Genomic DNA, 24,279 nt, shown 5'->3' with positions numbered 1-24,279 from the left:
TTTTTTATTACTCAACTGCATCTAGTGACAATAAAAGGGAAGTGTGCTGCTTCTTCCAAAATGTGTTTAATTTTCTATCTATGGGTTTTGTTACTTCTTTTACTAATCAAGGCTGAAATTGAAAGTTAACTCCCTTTCAAATTCCTGTTTCTTATAAAGTGATTAAAGTGGGTATTCTATCTTGGAGTTAACTGATTGTATCATGTAGATGTGAGATCCTGAGACAATTGTCATTAGCTTTAAATGTACTACCTATATTCATATTATTCAAACTGGAATTCAGTGGATGATGTGCGATATTTTTTTGGGATGTGCTTTGGAAGTCAGAATGGATTCAGTGGTGCTTAGAGCAACTATATGAAAGTGCACGGATCATATTTGCATATACTTTTAATGAATGGCATCAGGATTTAGATGGATTTTCTTGGAATTATCAATTATATTTGCCTGTGTAGGCATATCATTGTATACAGTTTGCGTTAAGTGATTTTAAGGTTACAGGGTTTTTATTTTTTTTTTATGTATGAATAAACACGCATCTAGGCCCTCAAAGCAGGCACCCTCTAAGCCACATACACATAGGGGTATATTTATCAATAAGTGAAGTTAGAGATCACCACAGTCCTCTAGAGTGAAACTCCGCCACTCTCCATTCATTTCTATGGGATTTTTATGTTTCAATAATTTTTATTGGAAATTTTTTCAATTATTAACAGCATTTGTCAAATCAATGACATATCAACATACATAACTGTTTACATAACATATTTAGTATTAAATTTTTAATAGGACCTTTATACATTCCATGGAATAATCTTTTGCAGCTTGTTATATTTTTCCTTTGCATTCTGTTATTAACATGTAACATGTAATCCTTAAAATGTAAGCGTAGCTCGTTTTTATTGTTTAAATACGTCTTATTTATTTTCTTGAAGACACATCATTTGTTGTTTAATGCATATTCCATTGTGAGCTTTACCGCGTGTTTTTACGCATATTTTTACGCGTTTATTTCAAACCCATGTGTAGTGACAAGTTTTACATCCAGTTTTTGATGCATACATTTATGAGACTATGCGTGAAATTATATGTGTAATGCTGCATTCTATATGCGTTTTTGAATGTTTATGGTTTAAGGATCATGCATAAAATAATGCAAATTGTAGGCATGCATATTTGAATGCGGAATTAAACTGTTGCAAAAACCCATAGGATAGTATGGTAACTTGATCCTATGGGATTTTTAAAAGAGTATTTATCAATGGGTGAAAGTGAAAGTTCATCCTTTGATAAATACCTTTCAAAATTCCATAGAAATGAATGGAGAGAGGTGGTATTTCACACTGCTGACTGTGGAGATCTCTAACTTCACTCTTTGATAAATATACCCCTAAATATCAATGGGTGAACGTGAAAGTTCATCCTTTGATAAATACACCTTTCAAAATCCCATAATAATGAATGTAGAGTGGTGGAATTGAACTCTCGACCAGTGATCCCCAACCAGTACCTTGCAAGTAACATGTTGCTCTACAACCCCTTGGATGTTGCTCTCAGTGTCTTCAAAGCAGGTGCTTATTTTTGAATTCCAGGCTTGGAAGCATGTTTTAATTGTATAAAAACTAAGTATGGTGCCAAGTAAAGCCTCTTGTAGACTTCCAGTCCACATAGGGGGCTACAAAAAAACCAATCTCAGCACTTATATGGCATCTTCAGACGCTTCGTTAATCTTTGGATCTTCTTCCACCCCAAGGGACTTGTTCATACTTGTGTTGCTCCCCAAATGTGGCTCACGAGTAAAAAACTTTGTGGACCCCTGCTCTAGAGGACTGTGGCGATCTTTAACTTCACTTTTTGATAAATATACCCCATACTCTTTATCATTACTCTTGTGTTTGTCAAGAGCACCTACAACATATGGCAAAACCTTTCCATATCAACATGTAAAATGAAAACTTAAAATAAGGATCCTCACTGCCATTAGCTATGACAATTATTGTTACCATAACAAATACAGAACAATCTTCTGTCTGGAACAGTAGTTGAGGAGAGAAAGAAAGTGAATTCTCAGTATCTGAGTGGAGACAAGGAAAGCAATGGGAGAGAAAGAAGAGAGAATGAAAGAACACAGAAGGCACTTTACCGATGTAGCCATTAATGATACATTAGCAGATAACCTACAATGTTTAGAATTTTTAGAAAAAAAATTAATGGTTGTTTAAAGAAGAAACAAACCCTTGCTACTAAAATCCCCTACCCCCCTACTAGACCCCCTCCCTGCTCCCCCCCCCAGCCTAGGTGGTACCTTTGCTAAATGCCCCTAACTCTTTACTTACCCCTCGGTAGAGTCCTGCGTGGAACCAATTTGTTAAACCCGAACACGACCCGAATTCTTACCCGCTTGGACCCGCTACCCGACCTGACACGCAAGTACCTTATCCGCAATCTGACCCGCTGACCATCAAGAAACAGGAAGTGACATCACTAGAAGTAGGCGTGGACAGAAAAAGGAGTAAAACTCGATATAGAGAAGACCCACGACCCTACCCGCGACCTGCAAACCCGCAGAAACACTGACCCGCGTCTATACCCGCACCCGAAACGTCTACCTGCAGGTTACCCACTTTTTTGCGGGTAACCCGCGGGTACCCCACACGCTGCAGGACTCTACCCCTCAGTGCAGATTCTGTCCAGCCGAGTTCACGGGTGCCATCTTCAGCTGCTTTGGTAATCTTCGGGTCTTTCTGGAAAAAAAAAGATTCCTTTTTTATCAAGCCATCCTTGATGGAAATATTAATTTTTATTAGATGAATTAAAAGTGAATTTAAAGCGCACCTGTCACCCAGACACAAAAGCTGTATAATAAAAGTCCTTTTCGAATTAAACATGAAATCTAATTTCTATTTTTTATTAAAGCATTCATAGCTGTTGTAAGCTCATTTAAAAATCTTCATTGTCAATCATCTTCATTGTCTGCCCCTCCTCTATGCCTTAAGGTGGCCATACACTGGCAGATAAAGCTGCCGATATCGGTCGTTTAGACCAATTTGACAGCTTATCTGCCCGTGTATGGGGGCTTCGATATCTGGCCACAATATCGATCAGGAAGGTTTGATTTTTACCCGACCGACCCGTCGGAGCCCCTTGGCGTATCGTAATCCGAACGTTCGACCGTACGCCCGAACGTTCGGATTACCCCCCGATATAGCCATGCCGTTAGTGGCATATCGGGGAAATATCCGCTCGTTTGGCGACATCGCCATGAGTCTATGGCCAGCTTTAGGCATAGATGCAGAGCAGACAATTACTTTGACTTTAAATTCAGCACTTCCTAGATGTCAGTGGTGGAACTACTGGGGGAGCTGGGGGTGCAATTGGGCCAGGGCCCGCACCCCCTCAGGGCCACCCGGCAGCTTGCGCCCGCATCTGCCAATTTCCGGCCAGATAATCTATGGACGGAGGGGGGGTGGGGGCCCGGCTGCACATCCCGCACCAGGGCCCGCCCCCTCCAGTTACTGCTAGATGTCACTGCTCTCATTACATTCCCCCGTTCTGTTAATCATTTAATTGTGTAACCAGGACATGGGGATGGACATCAGGTCCCCCATTCTGGTGCACAAACAAGATTCTGAGATGATACAAGACTTGCCTTTATAACAGTGTCCACATAATGGCTCCTGCCTGCTTGTTATAATTATGAATTCCTAGACTGAAGGAAACAAGATTCAAATAATTTATAAAGTGTAATTAAAGTTTATTTTGCTTGACTAACATGATAATATAGAATTTTGAATAATTTTGATTTGCGGTGAAGAATGCCGGCGGTTTGTCGTTGGCCAGATTTGGGTTGGGTTTGCACTCTACATCTGTTTTATATGTTACGCAAGAGCAAATTTTTCTTATAAAATAGAGTGTTCCCTCGCTTGTTATATTTGTCTTTCCTCCTGCATTTGTTTCCACATTCTGAGTCTGTTCAAGAAAGATAAGGGACATTTTTGTTCTGTGGCAAGTGAGAAGGAAGAGGAAGTTTATTTGTCATAATGGCATTTTATTTATTTCCAAGAAAGTGCTTGGGCTTTGCTATATTTTATGGGGGAAAAAAAAAACAACAAAAAGTTAACCTGGCTGATGCCAAACAAAATATGAATGCTGCACAAAATGGGCGTTTCAATTTAATTTTGCACACACTGTACTATTGTTCTTGCACTAACCATGCATGTCATGTTACCACGATTATAAAATGTGTTGTGAAGCACTCCGCTTTTTTCTTTTGTTTGTGAACACGCTGAGCTTATAGCCACCGCATGTGTCGTATGACTTTCTATAGTTATAACAGGCCTGTGTGTTTGTTTTGTACAGATGCTTATATTCCAGGACTTAATAAATTAAAGGGCTGAAAATAATGTTTCTAGAGATCTAGTATAATCCTGGGTGGGAGAAATATCAGTGGATGTATCTATAATACAGATGGAGCCGACTTTACATTTGGCTCAGGAAGCTTCCAGTGTCCCACCATGCCACTGCATTAAAAGTTCATCATGAAGTTTACATTTAGGGGCAGATTTATCAAGGGTCGAAGTGAAAAATTAAATTTTGAAATTCAATTTTTTTTTAGTAAAATTCGACTAAAGGTGGCCATACACAGAGAGATCCACTCGTTCTGCGATGTCGCCAAACGAGCGGATCTCTCCCCAATATGCCCACCTTGAGGTGGGCAATATCGGGCTGATCCGATCGTGGGCCCTAACGATGTGTAACGGGCGGTCGGATCGCGGGACCGCATCAACAAACAGATGCGGCCGCTATGTAACGGGATTTTTAGTCCCGTCCGATCAACATCTGGCAGACGCTCGGCCAGATATTGATTGGGGAAGCCCGTCGGTGGGCCCCATACACATGCCAATATGCTGCCGACTCGGTCTGTCAGCAGCTTTTATCGGCCCGTGTATGGCCACCTTAAGGAATAGTTAAAATTAGATTTTCGAAATTTATCATGTACTGGGCCTTTAAGAATTAGACTATTCGCCACCTTAAACCTGCCGAATTGCTGTTTTAGCCTATGGGGGATGTCCTGGGATCAATTTGGAGTTGTTTGCAGCCTTCCTGAAAAAGAAAAAAACTCAAATCGAATGCTATTCAACTCGAGTTTGCGATAGGGTTGCCACCTGTCCGGTTTTGACCCAGACAGCCCGGTATTTTGAGGGGCTGCCCGGGTCTATACTTCCTGCCCGGTTTTCCAAATAGGGAAAACCGGGCGGGATTCCCTTGATTGACACGGTGATCGCCCACTGAAGTCACGGGTCCACCCACTGACGTCATAGCCCACCCACTGACATCACGGGTCCACTCACTGATGTCACAGACACGCCCACTGACGTCACGGACCAGCCCCTCTGCCCGTTCTCAGCCAGACATAAAGGTGGCAACTCTAGTTTGCGATCCTGAGTTTGAAAAATTAGAATTTTTTGATAAACCGCAGTTGGTCAAAATTGGTTGAATTTTGAGTTTATGGGAACTCTAAAATTGACCCTTGATAAATCTGCCCCTTAGTATATCCTATGCTATTTTTCCTTTTTTATTATTTATTTTTTAAGTTCTCCTGCCTAATGTGTTTCAGGCTTTCCTTTATCTGGTTGTAACTGCCTGACAACTTCATGGGGCGAGTTGGAGCTTGAAAAGCAGATCTGCAGGCAAAGTGGCTTTCTATGACATCTCATGGCTATGACATCACATTGAAGTACTCCAGCCAGTTCTGGTAATGACTCAGACCTGCAGATGAAGCACTTTTCAGATCTGCTGCTCTAGCTCCAATAATCACCATGGATTGTGTAACAAAGCATGTGATCCGTCAGGTTGAATCCAACTTTACTGAAAGCATTCATTCAAAAATCTGCTAAAGGGACATGAATAAAATGGCCTTAGGTTTCTAGTGCAGAGGACATCAAGCTTGTTCTCTATATGAATTATTAAAAACGTCATCCCCTTTCTCTACAATCCTGTGACTGATCACAACAGTCTAATATTCCAGTGTTCCCGAACTTAGGGCTATTGTTTGTGGAATTGCTCAGTTGCTTTCTGATCTGATTATCCATTGGGCTTGTGTCTTGGGGCATTAATGTTCGGGAATCTTGCTCCCACCTCAATTTATAAAATGCAGCCAATCTCAGCTGTGCCAGTATTGACTCATAATCCAATCCCTTAATTTTGTACCACTAAAGGGAGATTGTATAGTTCTGCCAAGGAATCTTCAATTGTTCCCTGCTGGTTTATTGGTTTGTACAACATGGTGGGACATTCACTAAGATGTGTAATTGCGCTTCGCCACACTTTGCCAGGCGTATTTTCGCCAGCGATATGCAAAATTCACTAAAATCCGAAGTTGCGCTCAAGGGTAGCGTAAGGTTGCGAAGTTGTGCTAGCGTTAATTCGCCAAGCAAAGCTAAAGTTACGTTAGCGATGCTTAATTTGCATACGGCGCCAAATTGAAGTTACAATGGAGGTATATGTAGCATCACGTAGTTACGTCCGTTGCGCAAATTCGCCAGGCGTAAGGGTGCGAAGTAACACCAGCGTCAGAATTAACGAAAATGCCCAACGCTGGCGAATTCACGCTAGCGTTAGGCGCTTCGGCGTTTAGTGAATTTGCCCTATCATACTGATAGGTTTGATAAATTATTGGCTTTTAGGGTGAAGACTACTAGTAGCATCTACTTTTTGTGGCTATAAAGTACGCTTCCATAGACAACACTGAGAATTGCCTCTGCTTAAACACATTTTGTTTTTTTTTATCAGAATCCGTTTTTTCTGATTTTGTAAATAAAAAAAAAAGTCTGACCAAGCAAGAGTCCACAATTTAACCTTATTTATCATTGAAAAAACTCAATAAAAGTGTTTCTGGAAAAAACTAGTTGTAAAAAAAAAAAGAACATTTTATGCCGGAAACCCCTGAATTTTTTGTGAAATCACTCGAAACCCCCACTTTTTTCAGATTCTTGGCCATGATATCTTCAAATTTGAAATGGGATTTTTGCCATTGACTTTTACAGGACCCTTACAGCTTGGAGCAGAGACGTAACTATAGGGGGGCGGGCCCTGGTGCGGGACGTGCAGCCGGGCCCCGCCCCCCTCCGTGGCTCGTGAGCTGCCGGGGGGCCCTGAGGGGGTGTGGGCCCTGGCCCAATTGCACCCCCTGCTCCCCCGGTAGTTACGCCACTGGCTTGGAGATGGAGTGTTTTCGGAATCTTGACTTTTAGCAGCCTCGGGGGTTGAGGTTTTTTCTACTAAAAATAGAATTCTTCGAGTTTTTGGCATTCGGGCTTTAATAAATAAACCCCATAGTGTCTAAGTAAAGCCAGTTATCACTGTTTTCTATGTTATAGCCATGACAAGTAGTAGCAGCCACTAGTTGCTCTGTGTGTCTTCACCCAGCCCTGTTTTAATAAAAACAGAACATTACCAGCCATTATTTTCTTCTAGATTAAACTTTGCACAAAGCCTCTATCAGCGATTTTTTTTCTTTTAGGAAGACTTTATTTACGTTAGGATGTGCCATGTTTAAAGATGAAATATCCTAATGCCAATGTCATTGCTATTTGTGCAGCCGAGTTAAGAATGGAATCTCTTCCTGTAACTCGTGAAAGAATTAAAGCTGATGATTAGTGGCCATAAAGATAAGGGACTACATGTGCTCTGTTATGTTACATGTTCTCTAAGTTATTATTGTCATCATTTTATTTGTGTTTTTTAACTTTAGGCTATGACTTCTGCCAGGTCTTGCAGTGGTTTGCAGAACGCGTGGATCGCATTATTCTGCTGTTCGATGCTCACAAACTGGATATATCAGATGAGTTCTCGGAAGCAATTAAAGCCTTTCGCGGTCAGGATGACAAAATTCGGGTGGTGCTCAATAAGGCTGACCAGGTGGACACTCAGCAGCTAATGAGGGTCTACGGTGCCCTTATGTGGTCATTAGGGAAGGTGATAAATACTCCAGAGGTTGTTCGAGTTTATATTGGTTCTTTCTGGTCTAAACCACTGCAGAATACAGAAAATCGGAAGCTCTTTGAAATGGAAGCTCAGGACCTTTTCCGTGATATTCAGAGCCTCCCCCGAAACGCTGCCTTACGCAAGCTCAATGACTTGATCAAAAGAGCTCGTCTTGCTAAGGTAAGGACAACTGACTTTTGGCTAATGACAAACATATCTATCTATCTACTGTATCTATCTATCTGTCTATCTATTTCTTTAAAACATCCATACCTGTTATAAAGGTGTTTAAAAATCGGAGCTGTCAATCACATATTATCTGCCTCGCCTCTATTTTGGGATGATACACAATTTGTCTTAGTAACAGTTTATTAGGGTGACCCTTTAATATACAAATGATTAAATAATAATGAAAAAAAATACTGAGGCTGGATTTATCTGATCTTTCAAGGAGTTGTCTGTTTCTAAACTACTTGTTCATAGCCAGCCCAGATAATAGGCCCGATCACAACCCATGAGTTTATAGCCCTACTCCGCCCTCTGCTAGTCATATTCCAGTCTCTTTTTAAAATCAATGCATGGTTACTAGGGGAATTTGGACTCTAGCAACCCTACTGCTAAAATTGCAAACTGGAGAGCTGCTGAATAAAAAGCAAAATAACTCAAAAACCAAAAATAATAAAAAAAGAAAACCAATTGCAAATTGTCTCAGAATATCACTCTCTACATCATATGAAAAGTTAACTCAAAGGTGAACAACCCCTTAAAATAAAACTAGTTGTACACACAAATATGCTTGTCAACAACACACATAGGGGCACATTTACTATGGGGCGAATATGGAGGGTTAATTAACCCTCGATATTCGGCCATCGAAGTCGAAGGATTTACCGAAATCCGTTCAATCGAACGATCGAAGGAAAAATCAATTAAATCCTTCGAATCGAACGATTCGAAGGATTTTAATCCATCGATCGAACGATTTTCCTTCTATCAGAAATTGCTAGGAAAGCCTATGGGAACCTTCCCCATAGGCTAATATTGGTGCTCGGTAGGTTTTAGGTGGCGAAGTAGGTGGTCGAAGTTTTTTTTAAAGAGACAGTACTTCGACTATCGAATGGTCGAATAGTTGAACGATTTTTAGTTCGAAGTCGTAGTCGAAGTAGCCAAAAAAATACTTAGAAATTTGAAGTATTTTTCATTCTAATCCTTCACTCGAGCTAAGTAAATGTTCCCCATAGTATGTGAGCCAAGGAAAATCAGGAAATACAACTGACACTTTCCCAGCAGTTTAATATCAGCAGGATAACCGCTACTTTTATACTAAATCTGAGTTAAGGATAGGAAAAACAGTCTTTCAATCAATCGTCTACTGTAGTCAGGAGTCTGCCATGGAAACAGTCCAGACATTATTTTTTTTCTCAATATTTATGCTTCTATGTCAAAGCAGTCGTTTCCTGCTTCAGATGAACTTGGCCTCTGCAACCTGGAAAACCTGTTTTGCTGCAGTTGCACATTAATCTTGAAGCAGACATAACTGCCCGTGCCTGCCCTAAGTCTCTATTTTGCTTGCTCTTTGCTCATTCTACAGAGTCAACGTTGGTCTTGTAAACTACCATGTTGTCCTTGTGGAAGAATGAATGCGATGCATCACCTTCACAGAAATCATACATAAAAACGAGCTAGTCACCATATTTATGCTACAGATTTGCATAACATTACACATTTGTATAACTAGGTGTGATTCTACACAATGCTCTGTTTGCTAAAACGGTACACATTATTATTTCATGTATTATCTTAAACCTTTTTATATGTTGTACACATCTCTCCGGATACTCTTTGGGGCAGATTTACCAAAGGGCGAAGTGACTAACGCTGACGAAGATTCTCCAGCGTTACCGTTTTCACAGACTTCACCAATTTACTAACGAGCACAGGCGTAACTTCACTAGCGAAAGAAATAGACGCTAGTGGTGATTCGCACTCTATCGCCAGGCAAAATTTCGCTCTGGCAAATGGACGTTACTCGGCAAATTCACTAAGATGCGGATTTTACTGAGCGTTACCTCTTTCGCCAGACTTGCCTTCGCCAGCTCAGACCAGGAGAAGTGCATTGGAGTGAATAGATCTTCCTCATTCTTCTGTTACTTACATCATATTTTTTAGTTGAAAAAGTTCAAAGATCAAAAAATGCTGGCGTCTTATACTTTTTTCAGAGTGATAGGCTGCAAAAGTCCTTGAAAAATGTTGTGGGTAACCGGATTCCCCCATACAATTTCTAACATATGGAACATAAACTATACAGTGGGCTCATGTGTAGGGCATTATATCAACTCTATTGTCTTTATTAAGGTTCCCTGGGTTTGTGTAATGTAAAGTATTTGCTGCAACATATACGTCCATTCAACTTTAAATTCTCCGTCATATGCAAATTAGCCTGAGATAAGACCTCTAATGAAGTTGCGGTAGGCAGAATTGAACGCTAGCGCATCTTCACTTTGATTTGCTTGCATTGCTGAAGTAACGCTAGCGAAAATTAGAGGTAGAGGGGAAGGTGCACCGTGGGCCAAAAACATGGCAGTTTTGCTCTTTGCACCTGCTCCTTGCCCCTTTAAAGTAAATGCTTTTCTGTTTGAATATGGAAGTACATTTTCTGTTCCCTTTACTTACCATGTGCCTTTCAGTCATTAGCATTTGCCCTCTTAAACGAAAATGGCTAAAAACAGGCAGTTCCCCTTTATTTTTATACCACTGCAGAGCAATTTAGATACACAAGCATGAAAAAGCTAAACCAAATCAAGTGGAAATATTAAGGTGTCCGAATGATATTTATTCATTATTACTTTTTATTGTTTCCCCCCCCTTTTTTTTTTTTTACTGTGTTGATAACAAGAGTTAAACATTGTTAATGTTACACTATGGGGGGCATGTGCCTCTCTGTCAGTCACATACACAACCTAAAGCAATTGTGATTGGTGCAGGACTGTATAAGGGGCAGACTCATTGGAATTGACCAATTACAGGGAGAACCTTGGCACAATATACATCTGGTTAGTATTTCAAACATCTTTATTTCACAAAGAATAACATTCATAGAGGAAAAAAGCAGTTTTTGATAAGATCAGGACAACATTTTTATGTAAAACCAGGAAAACATTTCTTAAAATCAGGAAAATGCACCCATTGAAATGCATTATAAATTGGTGGGACCACAAATAAAAAATGTAAAATGCGGGATCAGGGTACTTAAAATCGAGATTTCGCTGTGTATAATATATTTGAAGAAAGTATCTTTTTAAGCGGAAGAGAGTTGTTAGAGATGATGGGTTAAATACGTCCATAAGATGGAGTTTTATTTTTTTTAAAAATGGCAGGTAATTAGTAAGAACTCAAATATGTGTGTGGAAGCAGGAAGGAAAGCAGTTGTTAACACAATGGCACAAATACCACATTTTCCTCCCAGTCAATCAGTGACTCATTAATCTCAAAAGCAGATTTATAGTATTACTTGTAGCAAACAGAAATGGCAGATCACAGAATTTGTTACATAGAAATGACCCTTCCTCCATATTAATCCATTCTATTCCAATACTTCCTTTTTGCTTATCTTCATGGAGCAGCTTCTAGTGGCCATTTTTCTGGTACCTTCAATGGGCCTGAAGCCTAATCACTTGTTTTCCAGTTGCTCATAACAAAGTTGCTAATTTACTAAAATGCGAAGTTTCATCCTGTCCAACGGACGATGGCGAATTTTCTCTATCGTTACTTCGGCAATGCGAGCAAATCAAAGCGAAGATGCGCTATTGTTCAATTCTGCTTATCGCAAATTCGTTAGAGGTCTCGAGGTTAATTTGCATACGGCGGGAAATTTAAAGTTGAACGGACGTCTTTATGTTACATGTTGCATCTAATACATGACATTGACACTGATAACTAGACATGTCCAGGGAACCTTAATAAAGTCAATAGAGTTGTTATAATGCCCTATACATGAGCCCCATGTTCCATATGTTAGAAAATGTACGGGGGAACCCGGTTACCCGAAAAAAAGTTTTAGGACTTTTGCAGTCCATCACCTTGAAAAAAGGAAAAGATGGCAGCTTTTTTGGAACTTAGAAGTTTTTCCACTCACAAAATATGATGTAAGTAACAGAAGAATGAGGAAGATCTATGCACTCCAATGCACTTCTCCTGGTCTGAGCTGGCGAGGGCAAGTCTGGCAAAAGAGGTAGATAGAGTAGATAGAGTGTGAATCACCGCTAGCGTCTATCTCCTTCACTAGCGAAGTGACGCCTGCGCGTTTGTAAATCGGCGAAGTCCCTGCCGACGTTAACGCTGGCGAATTGTCACTTTGCCCTTTAGTAAATCTGCCCCTTAGACTGTGGCAGTGGAAATGAGTCGAAGGCATAATGTAAAGCAGCAATGAGCAACATGTCGGCATTAATGCCGTGATCAGTAATTGGTATCCGTAATATCTGGATCATTTTTATAATGTTATATTGTTCTAAATAGCAGAAGGCGAGTTACAGTGTCTTCTCATAGTCCATAAGCTATAATGTAGTTGTTGAAAAGTGTTGCTTAAAACGCAATACAACTATAGTATGTGCCCTCACTATCAACACTGCACACTGATACTGTGTCCTGACAACAACCCGGGTCAACTTTTCAGGTTCTGCCTCATCCTCCAGTCTATTCATGGAAAGTTGCTAGGGTCACTTCAATTTAGCTAACAGATAGGAGGTGGAGTGCCTATTGGAGAACAACAACTCTGTGGATACCATGGCCTTCCCCTGCCTTTGGCATTGACCTTGCCGGCTGGTACCATTATAATGCAATGTAACAGGTGTATTAGTACACAAAGTGCGTATAATGTGTCCCTACTGCTTGCTTTGGAAATAAAGTACCATACCTAATGCTGGGCCCTCTTTATTCTCATTTACCCAGGGCCACTATAGGCATACCTTTAGCATCCAATCCTAAACTTTTGTTTATGATCATTTCTTGTGTGGGGCAGAACACTGCTTAGTCCTTGACCTATTAAACCTGATATTCCAGAAGAATAACCTTTGTAGTCATGAGAAGGAACAGGGCTCCTGGGTGTAGGCTCACTAGTTCAAATTTATATAGGATTTTCTTAAATAGCCACAAAGGGACAGGAAGTGTGTGTGTGTATTGCATTTCATATATTTCGGCTACTAATGGTGAGGAAGTGAGAAATGTGAGTCTGGCAGGAAGTCTTCTGCTTAGTAAACTCTTACCACTGCCTGTTGGCATGTAGGAATATATGTGGGCACCCACATGTGACCTCTCCCATTGCATTGGGTGCTCTTAGCACAGATTCCATTTGTACTTTGTCAGGGTGAACATGGTATAACTTTGTTGCTTTTGTTTTATTTCCTATTATTATTATTGAATAATAATATAATATAGGCAGTTGCTGCTCACCGTTGTTTTGATTACAGCCTCCAACTGCAAAATATATTAGAGGTTTATGGCTGCCTCATTTAGTAGTTTCATTGGTATTGATTCCTACGAGTCCTTTAACCTTGTAGGATTGAAATTCGTAGACGTAAAGAGGATTTATCATGTCCGTGAGTGTTTTAAGAAGTGTGTGTGTGTGTAGATATATATATATATAAATATATATATATATATATATCGAGTTAAAAAGGTGGTCAGTGATCGGAGTTAAAAAGTTAGGCCAAATTCGTTGTCAGCATTCATACATTTCATTCTATTAAAAGAAAAGCCGTGTCAGACTGGGTTTGTCCACAGTTAAAAAAAGAAGAGATGCCTTTAAGGTAAGACGTTATAAAATACAAACATAGTTAAGGTCAACCCAAGTTTTTCCTGGGGAGCACTTCATCTATAAAGCTGCATAGACCATATAGGGCTGGAGGGAAGGAAGTTTCTCATTGAGCAAAGGGATGGGCGTTTTCCAACCAGATGTTCTGTCTTTTACCTAGGGAAGTAATGTTCCCTTTAATCATACACCCTGTATGAGTGCTTGTATATATTTGATGTACAGGAGTTAATTCTATTTCTGGCTGACCTACAAAATGCGGAAATAAACACAGGCAAACAGGATATTAACTCAAATCCAGCCGTTATTAGCTGTCTGTTAAAGGGATCTTTACCTAAGAGTTGTTTGTGCAAAATACATTTTTTGTGTTCTCCTTTAAAGAGAAGGAAAGGTTAAAACTAAGTAAGCCTTATCAGAAAGGTCTATATAAATACACCAGTAAACCCTCAAAGTAATGCTGCTCTGAGTCCTCTGTCAAAAGAAACACCGCATTTCTTTCCTTATATTGTGTACTCATGGGCTTCTGTATCAGACTTCCTGTTTTCATCTTAAACCTCCTTGCCCTGGGCTTGAGCATGCTCAGTTTGCTCCTCTCCCCTTCCCTTCTCTGCTGTAATCTGAGGCCAGCGCTATAAGTGAGCAGGGAAAGACTCAGGCAGGAAGTGATGTCACACTAAGCTAATACTGCAGCTCCTATCCTGAACAAACAGAGAGTTTCTAGAGCTTTTTACTCAGGTATGGTAAAGCATTCTAGCTTGCACTATTGCAGCTAATCTATTGGCAATAAAATGCCTCTGTAGCTTTCGTTCTCCTTTAAAGAACTGGCTTAACTTGAATGCTACTCAACTAATTTTTATCATTTCAGAATGTACATCTTGGGTAGTCTCATACCTTTCTTTGGTGATGGGACCCCTCCTAAAATCCTCCCATTATAAAGTAGGTGACACTTAACTGCTTATATTTATACACATTACAGACACAGCCAGTGCATTTGAAGTTGTGCAGAGGGCAGGATGTTCCTGGTAATTTAGGTTTTCCTGGATTTTAAATAAATAAGTACTGCTAGCTTCCCTTTGGCATGCCTTTTAGATACAGGGATTTTTTATAGAACCAAGAATCTATGTGTGTTTTCCCTCAGGCCTCTTGTGAAGTCATGCCTACTTATTTAGTTGTACTTGAGTGAGTTCTGGTCAGTTTTTGAGCTCTGATAATACAGTGCACTGCCCGGTCATGTGCTTTCAGAAAGAGCCAGCACTTTAGGATGGAACTGCTTTCTGGCAGGCTGTTGTTTCTCCTACTCCTACAATGTAATTAAATGTGTCTCAGTGGGACCTGGATTTTACTATTGAGTGCTGTTCTTAGATCTACCAGGCAGCTGTTATCTTGTGTTAGGGAGCTGTTATCTGGTTACCTTCCCATTGTTCTGTTGTTAGGCTGCTTGGGGGGGGGCTGATATCACTCCAACTTGCAGAGCACAAGTCACATGACTGGGGGCAGCTGGGAAACTGACAATATGACAATGGCAATATGTCTAGCCCGATGTCAGATTTCAAAATTAAAAAAAATTTGTTTGCTCTTTTGAGAAATGGATTTCAGAAGTCTGCTGGAGCAGCACTATTAACTGATGATGCATTTTGAAAAAAACATTTTTTCCCATCATGAAAGTTTCCCTTTAAGAACACATGTACCCTGTGGTTGGTGATTTAAAGATCCACTGTTTTTTTTCAAGGCTAATCTTTCTTTAAAGCTCTGTGTTGGTGTAGTTTGACCTCATCATGGTGCCACTGTAGTGTTAAGGTAGCCATACTTTTACAGATCTACTTGTCTGGCAAAGTTGACCGTTACCCTATTTTGCCACCAACACACTGGCCCAATCAGCGTCGGATTTCATTGCCGGCCGCACGGTCCGACCAGGCGGCCGCGCGGTCCTAGTGCCTGCCTACACCTCCCCTTCCCAGCGCGCCGGCGAAAAAACACCGGCGCAGCTGGTGTAATTGAATGGGGACGCACACATCCCCATAATGCGGCTGGGCGGCATGCCGCCCCTATTTTTTGCGGCCCTAGGCCCGGGCCTATGCGGCCTTGCCGCAAATCCGGGCCTGGGCCCAATTGGCATGATGTAGGTGTTTGACCTGCCAGTATTGTTGTTGCCCTTCTATATTTTCTAACAAGCCAATGGATTTATGCCTGATTTTTGGCCAGATATCATTTCGACATGCTATCAGGAGGGCCAAAGAAATGGTCTGCAGGTTCTGAGTTGGCAATTTCTATAAGCCTGTGTATGCCTTTTAAATTCTATAACCGTAAACTTACCATGGCATGTTCTAACCATTCATACTAATGACTTCAGTCTTCAAACCTGTGGGGAAGCCCCTATCTTTTTGTAGTCTTTCAATGCTCCCATAACCATAAATACATAATTAGTGGTCACAGGGGCCCTGTACAACATTCAGCTTTTCCACTTACATTTCTTTAATGTACTTCATGTGAGGTTTTGCATTGGCCACTTCATGCTGCCCTGTATTTGGTTAAATCTCTGCTTCTTTGTGTTCCTGGGGCCTCCGAATCCATGTGATTATTAGAAATACTCATTGCCAAGTCTCCCTCTGTTAGCCATACTTAATGAAATGAGGTGATAAAAACACAAAAATCTCATTAATGTTTATCCCCTCTTGCCAAGACATTTGTGGAAGGGTGGGATGCAGGTTCTTCCTTTCAGATCAGGATTTCTCTAGCCCTTGCACAGTGGCATAGTGGCAAGTAATGGGCATTCTGCACTGCGCTCTGAGCCAAAAATAAATCCATAGTGTATTTCTGCCAGACTGTTCGTAGCTAATGAAAATAAATCAGCCTCACGCAGATACATTGATTTTTGTGTCCACTAAAAGAGAATGCGACTAAAAACAGACTGACTGTCTAGAAGGGCAAATACGCTACATGCCAAGGTAGCATCTGTACAGTATACATTAAATTAGCCTTGGACTGATAGTTAGGGTTGCCACCTTTTAGATCTGGCACTAACGGCCAGTGATGTAGAGAGGCGGATTGTGCTGTTTTGTCGGCAGGGTTATGACATTCCAGGGGCGGGATTATGATGGTTTTGGGGCAGTTTTTCGCCAAGATGGCACTGCAGCCCTTGGATTAGGTGAGATGGGGAGAGGGGCGGATCTGAGGTGGGCCAGGGACGGAACCATAGGGATTACAAATTTACCGGCTAATACATTGAAGGTAAATTTGTAATACCGGCATTGGCCAGTGAAATACTGGCCAAGTGGCAACCCTACTTATAGTGAAGGTATCCTCAAAGCTGCTAATGCACACAGGCATATTTATTCAACATATCTGTCCAGGTGCAGTCTGGGAATTCCCAAGGAGGATAGGTACTTGAGTTGTGGGGCTGGACCCCTATACGTGTGTTACTATAGTGGCCCATCCTGAAGACCAGCAATGGTGATGTCTGACAACCATATGTATGTGTGTGTGTGTTATAAGGTAGGGGGGGCCCTGCTGACAACTATACGGGGTTATTTATTAAACTCCGAATGCAAAAATCCCGAACAATTCGCAATTTTTTGCGATCTGACTTTTAAAAAATCACCAATTTTTCGGAATTTATTAAACCCAGAGGATGAAAAAGTCAGAATCTGAAAATCCGGCATCTCAGACCTGTCGAGGTGGCGTATAAGTCAATGGGAGAAGTCCCTATGATTTTTTGATGTGCGCTTAGGGTTGCCACCTTTTCTGGAAAAAAATATCAGCCTTCCTATATATTTATCTGCTTTCCCAATTAATAACATTGGGATCAGTCAAAATACTGGCCAGCTGCCAATCATATGTGCGCTTCGTACATGTGTGGTTTCGTGCAATATCCCGAAGTTTTTGGGCAAAAAAGCATAAGGATTTGGAGTTTTCGGATGAAAAATCCGGAAAAATCGTGAAAAACTGATTTTTTTTCCCGCAAAGCAAATTTTCAGGAAAATGTAGTGGAAAATGTTGAGATAAAATCTGACTTTGATAAATAACCCCCTCATGTATGTGTTATAAGGTATGGGGGGCCTTTCTGACAACTATACATGTATGTGTTGTAAGGTGGGGGGGGAGGCTGACCAAATTTGGAGCTACAAAAGTGGGCAAGAATACAAGAATTCAAATCTAGAAACCTCTGCTTTAGCAGAAAACGTGTTGATTACATTTCTAGTTATATTGCAGGTAAAATGTAGATTCACTGCAGGATTGTTTAGGCCTCTCACATAAGAAATCCTGTAGCAGGCACCATTGTAGAGAATAAGATCAGATTTGCTTGTTTGAGACAGAGAGGGCATTTGGGCACAGCCTATGGGGTAAATTTACTAAGCAGTGAAAATTCGCCAGTGGCGGCTTCGTAGCCATCGAAACAGTTTGCCAGTGAAAATTCGCTCAGACTATGCTAATTTACTAAAATGCAAAGTTGCTTCCAGGGCGCCGAACGCAGGCGAATTTTCTCTAGCGTTACTTCGGCAATCAAATCGAAGATGCACTTGCGTTCAATTATGACTAGCGCAACTTCGTTAAAGGTCTTCGCTCAGGCTAATTTGCAGACGCAGGAAATGATAAAGTTGAATGGACGTATATGTTGCAGCAAATACATTACATTACACAAGTCCAGGGAACCTTAATAAAGACAATAGAGTTGTTATATTGCCCTACACATGAGCCCACTGTATAGTTTATGTTCCATATGTTAGAAAATGTATGGGGGAACCCGGCTACCCAAAAAAAAATGTAAGGACTTTTACTATCACTCTGAAAATAGAAAAAGATGCCAGCATTTTTTTTTGGGAAAATATGATGTTAGTAACAGGAGATTAAGGAAGATCTATGCACTCCAATTAGGGATGCACCGAATCCACTATTTTGGATTTGGCCGAACCCCCGAAAATTTGCAAATGACCGCTAACATCTGTCTCTTTCGCTAGCGAATTAGGCAGTAGATTCCACTAATTATACATGGTGCTTGGGGTATATGAGGACGGCCCCTCCACAATTCAGTGAATGCAATTAACTCCAGCACATGTAGATTAGACAAGGGATTCTTTCCGTGTTTTATGTCATAAACACTTAATCATAGGCCTATGATTAAGTGTTTGTGACATGAAACGCGTAAGGCTGTGGACACAATAAACTCTTTTCACTTTGAATATATTGCCTGGTGGAAGTTTTGAGTGCCTGCTCCATAGATTTCTCGGACTATCACTATAGAGCACATTGAATGAGGAAATGTGCTTGGTTATTATAATCTCAATAGAAAAATCATACTTTGCAGGCGTATAGTGTTCATCTTAGTTCTTATGCTTCCAGATAGAGTCCTCTGCTGGTCACCACAGAGTAATGCTTGTCTATGAATGGCTGAATGTACTCAGCGACAATTGTAACTTTCTTATTACAAGGTCATTTACCAAATCAGCTGCACACAGGACAATTACTCATGAGATTGGATGTCATTCAGCAGTCTTATCATGCTTGAATGGCTTTTAGGGCTATTCCACACGGGGAGATAGCGACGCGTTTGCGGTCGCGGCGACAAAGCGCCGCGACAGTCGCCGCGACCGGCGCAGGCGACAGTTTTGTATGGGCGCCTATGTAAAAACGCCTGTGCTAACCACACGAGGCGATGCGCTTTTCAACAGTCGCCTGAAAATGCCTCGCCAGGCTTTTTCAGGCGACTGTTGAAAAGCGCATCGCCTCGTGTGGTTAGCACAGGCGTTTTTACATAGGCGCCCATACAAAACTGTCGCCTGCGCCGGTCGCGGCGACTGTCGCGGCGCTTTGTCGCCGCGACCGCAAACGCGTCGCTATCTCCCCGTGTGGACTAGCCCTTATACAAGGACTATGTAGCATGTTTCTAAAAAGCTTAAAGCAAAAACTAACTGAAAGAAAAAAACTTTCCCTTCTAGGTTTACTCATAAATTAGCTGCAATCTGAGTAAACATCTAAACAAGTTCAGTTTTAGCAACTGCAGGTGAATAGCTGCAACTGGCTTTCCATTCATTGGTGTATGCGGCTCTTAGATAAAAATAACACTTATTTTGACATTGTCGTGCTTGCAGGTACATGCTTATATAATTAGTTACTTGAAGAAAGAGATGCCAGCCGTGTTCGGAAAGGATACCAAGAAGAAGGAGCTGATTCAAAGGCTTCCAGAGATTTATATTCAGATTCAGAGGGAGCATCAGATTTCACCCGGAGATTTTCCTGATGTAAAGAAAATGCAGGTACTGTCTTTAAACTTCAGATTGTGTCTTACTTGCCTTTTATTTTCAGGGTACAGCAGTATGTTTTTACACTGACACAAATATGCCCTGGTTGCCTTTAGTTCCATATTGCAGTGCTGTCCAGCTTCTTAGAAAACTCTTAGATATGGATACAACTAACATGCCATGTTTCATCATTACAGCTGCAAGTCTTTTTAACACAAAATTTCTTCAATTCTCCTTTTTCTCTTTTGAATCATAGCAGTTTTTTTAATCCTCCCCCACATCTTTCTACTCTCCCCATTTGTCCATTGATCTACCCTATAGGACAGGACCATGGGCCACACAATTTGGATAGCCCCTTACTTAAAGTGGATTACCATAGGTGTACAGCAGGGTTCCCCAACCTTTTTTACCCATGAGCCACATTCAAATGCAAAAAGATTTGGGGAGCAACACAAGCATGAAAAAGTCCCTTAGTGGGCTGGCTCTTTTTGGCACTAAACTTTGGTTTTATGCAATTAAAACTTGTTTCCAAGACTAGAATTCAAAAATAATCACCTGCTTTGAGGATACTGGGAGCAACATCCAAGGGGTTGGAGAGCAACATGTTGCTCACGAGCTACTGGTTGGGGATCACTGGTGTACAGCATTTGACTCTCTAAATCAGTGATCCCCAACCAGTAGCTTGTGAGTAACATGTTGTTCTCCAACCCCTTGGATGTTGCTCCCAGTGGCAGGTGCTTATTTTTGAATTCCAGGATTTAAGGCAAGTTTTGGTTTCATAAAAACCAGGTGTCCTGCCAAACAGAGTCTCAATGTAGGTTGACAATACACATAGGGGCTCCCAAATGGGCAATCACAGACCTTATTTGGCACCCCAAGAAAATGTTTCATGCATGTGTTGCTCCCCAACTCTTTTAACTTCTGAATGTTGCTCACGGGTTCAAAAGGTTGAGGATCCCTGCTTTAAATATCGGTAAACTACACTCTCTCACCAACCTAAACAGCTGTAATTGATTAAAAAGAATGTACCAATTACAGGTATAGGATAGATTATTCAGAAACCCGTTATCCAGAAAGACTGTCTCCCATAGACTCCATTTTATCCAAATAATCCAGATTTTTAAAACTGATTTCCTTTTTCTCTGTAATAATAAAACAGTAGTTTATACTTGATCCCAACTAATATATAATTAATCCTTATTGGAAGCAAAACCAGCCTATTGGGTTTATTTAATGTTTACATGATTTTCTAGTAGACTTAAGGTATGAAGATCCAAATTATGGAAAGATCCATTATCCCGAGAGCCCCAGGTCCTGAGCATTCTGGATAACAGGTCCCATACCTGTACTCGATTTCATAAATAATTTCATTATAAACCATAAAATAATCCAGTGTTGACCAACTAAAGCCCTATCTAGTGATCAGGATTTCTATATGAGATGGCCCGTAAACATGAGATATAATCTGGCCACTATCCTGCAAATTGGACTTGTTGTTCATGTAATTGATATGTTGACATCTCCCTGAAATTTATATATTCTGGAGGAATGCAGATCTATAATTTATATGTAAGTACATCAGGGCATTATTAAATATGTATTAAATATGTAATTCGGCACTTTTGAACAATAGCAATTGGGTCTTTCTCCTTTCTGCAATAATTGTGAGGGATTAAGGGATAATTGTGATAATTAAGGGACCCTCAACCTTGTCACCAGCCTTCGTAATGTAGCTTTTCTGGCAGCCACTCTGGATCACAAAGAACATCACATATCAGAAGGACATCTGTCAACGTACTGTATGTCAGCAGTGTGTAATTCAGTGGTCGGTCGCCTTGTATTTTGTCTAGGATGTAGAGCTGCTAAAAGGGGCAGCTGCTAAAAGGGGCAGCTGCTTTGCCAAGTTAATTATGAGATTTCTGTTTATAGGAACAATATATTTGTGCTATATTTTGTATATTGCCCCCAACATTATTCTCTATTCTGTAAAGTCAAAATATGAGATTAGCTGTGATTATTTTAATTTCTACAGGGATGAGACTTTAAAATATTTGCGGGTCTAGGTTCAAGAAAATATTGTATTGTATAGTGTATAGTCCAATTTTATTCCCCCAACAGTTCCAGACAAGAGGGATCCACATGAACATTCTCATATTTTGTTTTCTTTTTTGTGTACAGCAACAGCTGGAGATGTATGACTTCTCCAAATTCTACGCAATGAAGCCAAAGCTGATCGAAGCTGTAGACAACATGTTGGCTAATAAGATCGCTCCTTTGATGAGCATGATCCGTGAAGAAGAAAGCAGCATGCCAACTCAAATGGTGCATGGAGGAGCATTTGAGGGTACCATGGAAGGTCCTTTTGGTCAAGGGTATGGTGAAGGTGCAGGCGAAGGTGCTGAAGATGAGGAATGGGTGGTGGCAAAAGACAAGCCTGTCTATGATGAGCTGTTCTACACACTGTCTCCAATCAATGGCAAAATCTCTGGAGTCAATGCCAAGAAAGAGATGGTAAATTCAAAGCTGCCAAACAGTGTTCTGGGAAAGATCTGGAAGCTGGCAGATAATGATAAAGATGGCATGCTGGATGATGAAGAGTTTGCTTTGGCAAAGCATCTCATTAAAATAAAGATAGATGGCTATGAGTTACCCAATGACCTCCCCCTACACCTTGTTCCTCCATCTCAAAGAAAACCCAGTCACAATGCTGAATAAACAGTTTAACAGAGGGCAAGGAATGGGCTATGTATTTCTTGTTGCCTTGTCAGAGCCCAGTCAATGTAAATTGTTCCTACAGTTTATAGTTGTAGTAGTATAGACTCAATACTAGCACAAAGCCTAAAAATATCATCTAATTGTGTTATATCAATGTATGTTTTGCCCACATGCTGTCATGTTCTGAATTCCTCTGCATCAAAACACACACATATATAGATATATATATATATATTTGAAAATTGAGATCTGTAATGTTATTTGTATCCAGTACTGTAAGTCCTGACTAGTTGATTGCCAAGGTCTTTATATCTAGTCTCGTCAAGACAGTGTGAATTGTGATACTTTTTGGCATCCACATCCAACAAGTCACTGTCATGTGTAAACAAGATATGTTGGCAACCAAAAATCAGACTGACTTATAAGGTGAGGTATCACAGCTCATGAAGTTTCGATCAGGCAAGCTTAAAATTCCTGTTGGATCGAGGATCTCATCGGTTTGTTGATGCGGTCCTCGATCCCATCACCTGCATTATTGGCCTTGTGATCTGATCGTTGAGACCTAGGGCCCGATATCACACACTGAAGGTGGACTGGCCATGCATAGTCACCTTAAAGGAGAAGGAAAGGCTTGCAGCACTTGGGGGTGCCAAATGTTAGGCATCCCAAGTGATTGTTTTGACTTACCTGAAACCCCGGGCCGGTGCTCCTATCAGCAGAAAACTGCACCGGCCCGGGGTTATACCAGTGAGCACCACGGAGCGATCCTCTTCCGTCTTCCTCCATCGTTGCGTGGCTTCACATGCGCAGTAGAACGAAAAACTGAACTTTAACTAAAAAGTCAACTATTTTGTTCAACTGCGCATGCGTCTGTCCCCGGAAATTTGGCGGAAGTGGATCGCTCCGTGATGCTCACTGGTATAACCCCAGGCCAGTGCAGTTTTCTGCTGATAGGAGCACCGGCCCAGGGTCTCATGTAAGTCAATACATTCACTTGAGGTGCCTAACATTTGGCACCCCCAAGTGCTGCAAGCCTTTCCTTCTCCTTTAAGGCATTCAGTTTTTTATATATTGTCTGACCATCTACAACATGACAGGCACTGCTTTTTCAAGCTATGCCAAACCAAAATACATGTTATCCATACCTATGATAACTGAGATTCAGTTCATGTGACTTCTGTGTATTCCAACAATCAGACATCTGTATGTGCCTTTAAAATTGTGTTTTTAGACATAAATGTAAATATATTACTTTTAGACCAATACCAATGCTTTTGGAAATTCAGAAGAAGGCAGAACTGTGGCCATATAGTACAAGAGCATTGCAGGTTATATTCCTTTGTTGTGGGCTTGAATACAAATGACAGCCATGTTTTAAAGGATTATGATCTTAAAGGGATCTAAAGGCAAAAAAGAATTGATTTTTGAGTTCAATTTACATGCTTTAAAAATGTTGCGCCGTTTTAGCAATATAAGTTTCTCCTGTTTTTCTCCTCTAACTTGACAGTCATCAGCTGTGCTGCTTACGAAAAATTT

General features: G+C 40.8%; 1 protein-coding gene across 1 annotated transcript in view; it reads left to right on the top strand.

Moving 5' to 3' along the window:
* Nucleotides 1-22,757, top strand: part of LOC108699742 (EH domain-containing protein 4) — a 37,150-nt gene extending 14,393 nt beyond the window's left edge. Inside the window, exons 4-6 of the mRNA XM_018232264.2 lie at nt 7,754-8,166; nt 19,879-20,043; nt 22,207-22,757. Of these exons, the coding sequence (XP_018087753.1) occupies nt 7,754-8,166; nt 19,879-20,043; nt 22,207-22,743 (1,115 nt within the window). The 3' untranslated portion in view covers nt 22,744-22,757. The remainder of the gene's footprint in view (nt 1-7,753; nt 8,167-19,878; nt 20,044-22,206) is intronic.
* The last annotated feature ends 1,522 nt before the right edge of the window (nt 22,758-24,279 follow it).

The sequence above is a fragment of the Xenopus laevis genome, chromosome 8S (genome assembly GCF_017654675.1).
Source record: "Xenopus laevis strain J_2021 chromosome 8S, Xenopus_laevis_v10.1, whole genome shotgun sequence".
In the NCBI taxonomy this organism is placed as follows: domain Eukaryota; kingdom Metazoa; phylum Chordata; class Amphibia; order Anura; family Pipidae; genus Xenopus; species Xenopus laevis.
Note: the sequence above shows the minus strand (reverse complement) of the source record. Positions and strands in the feature narration are given on the sequence as shown.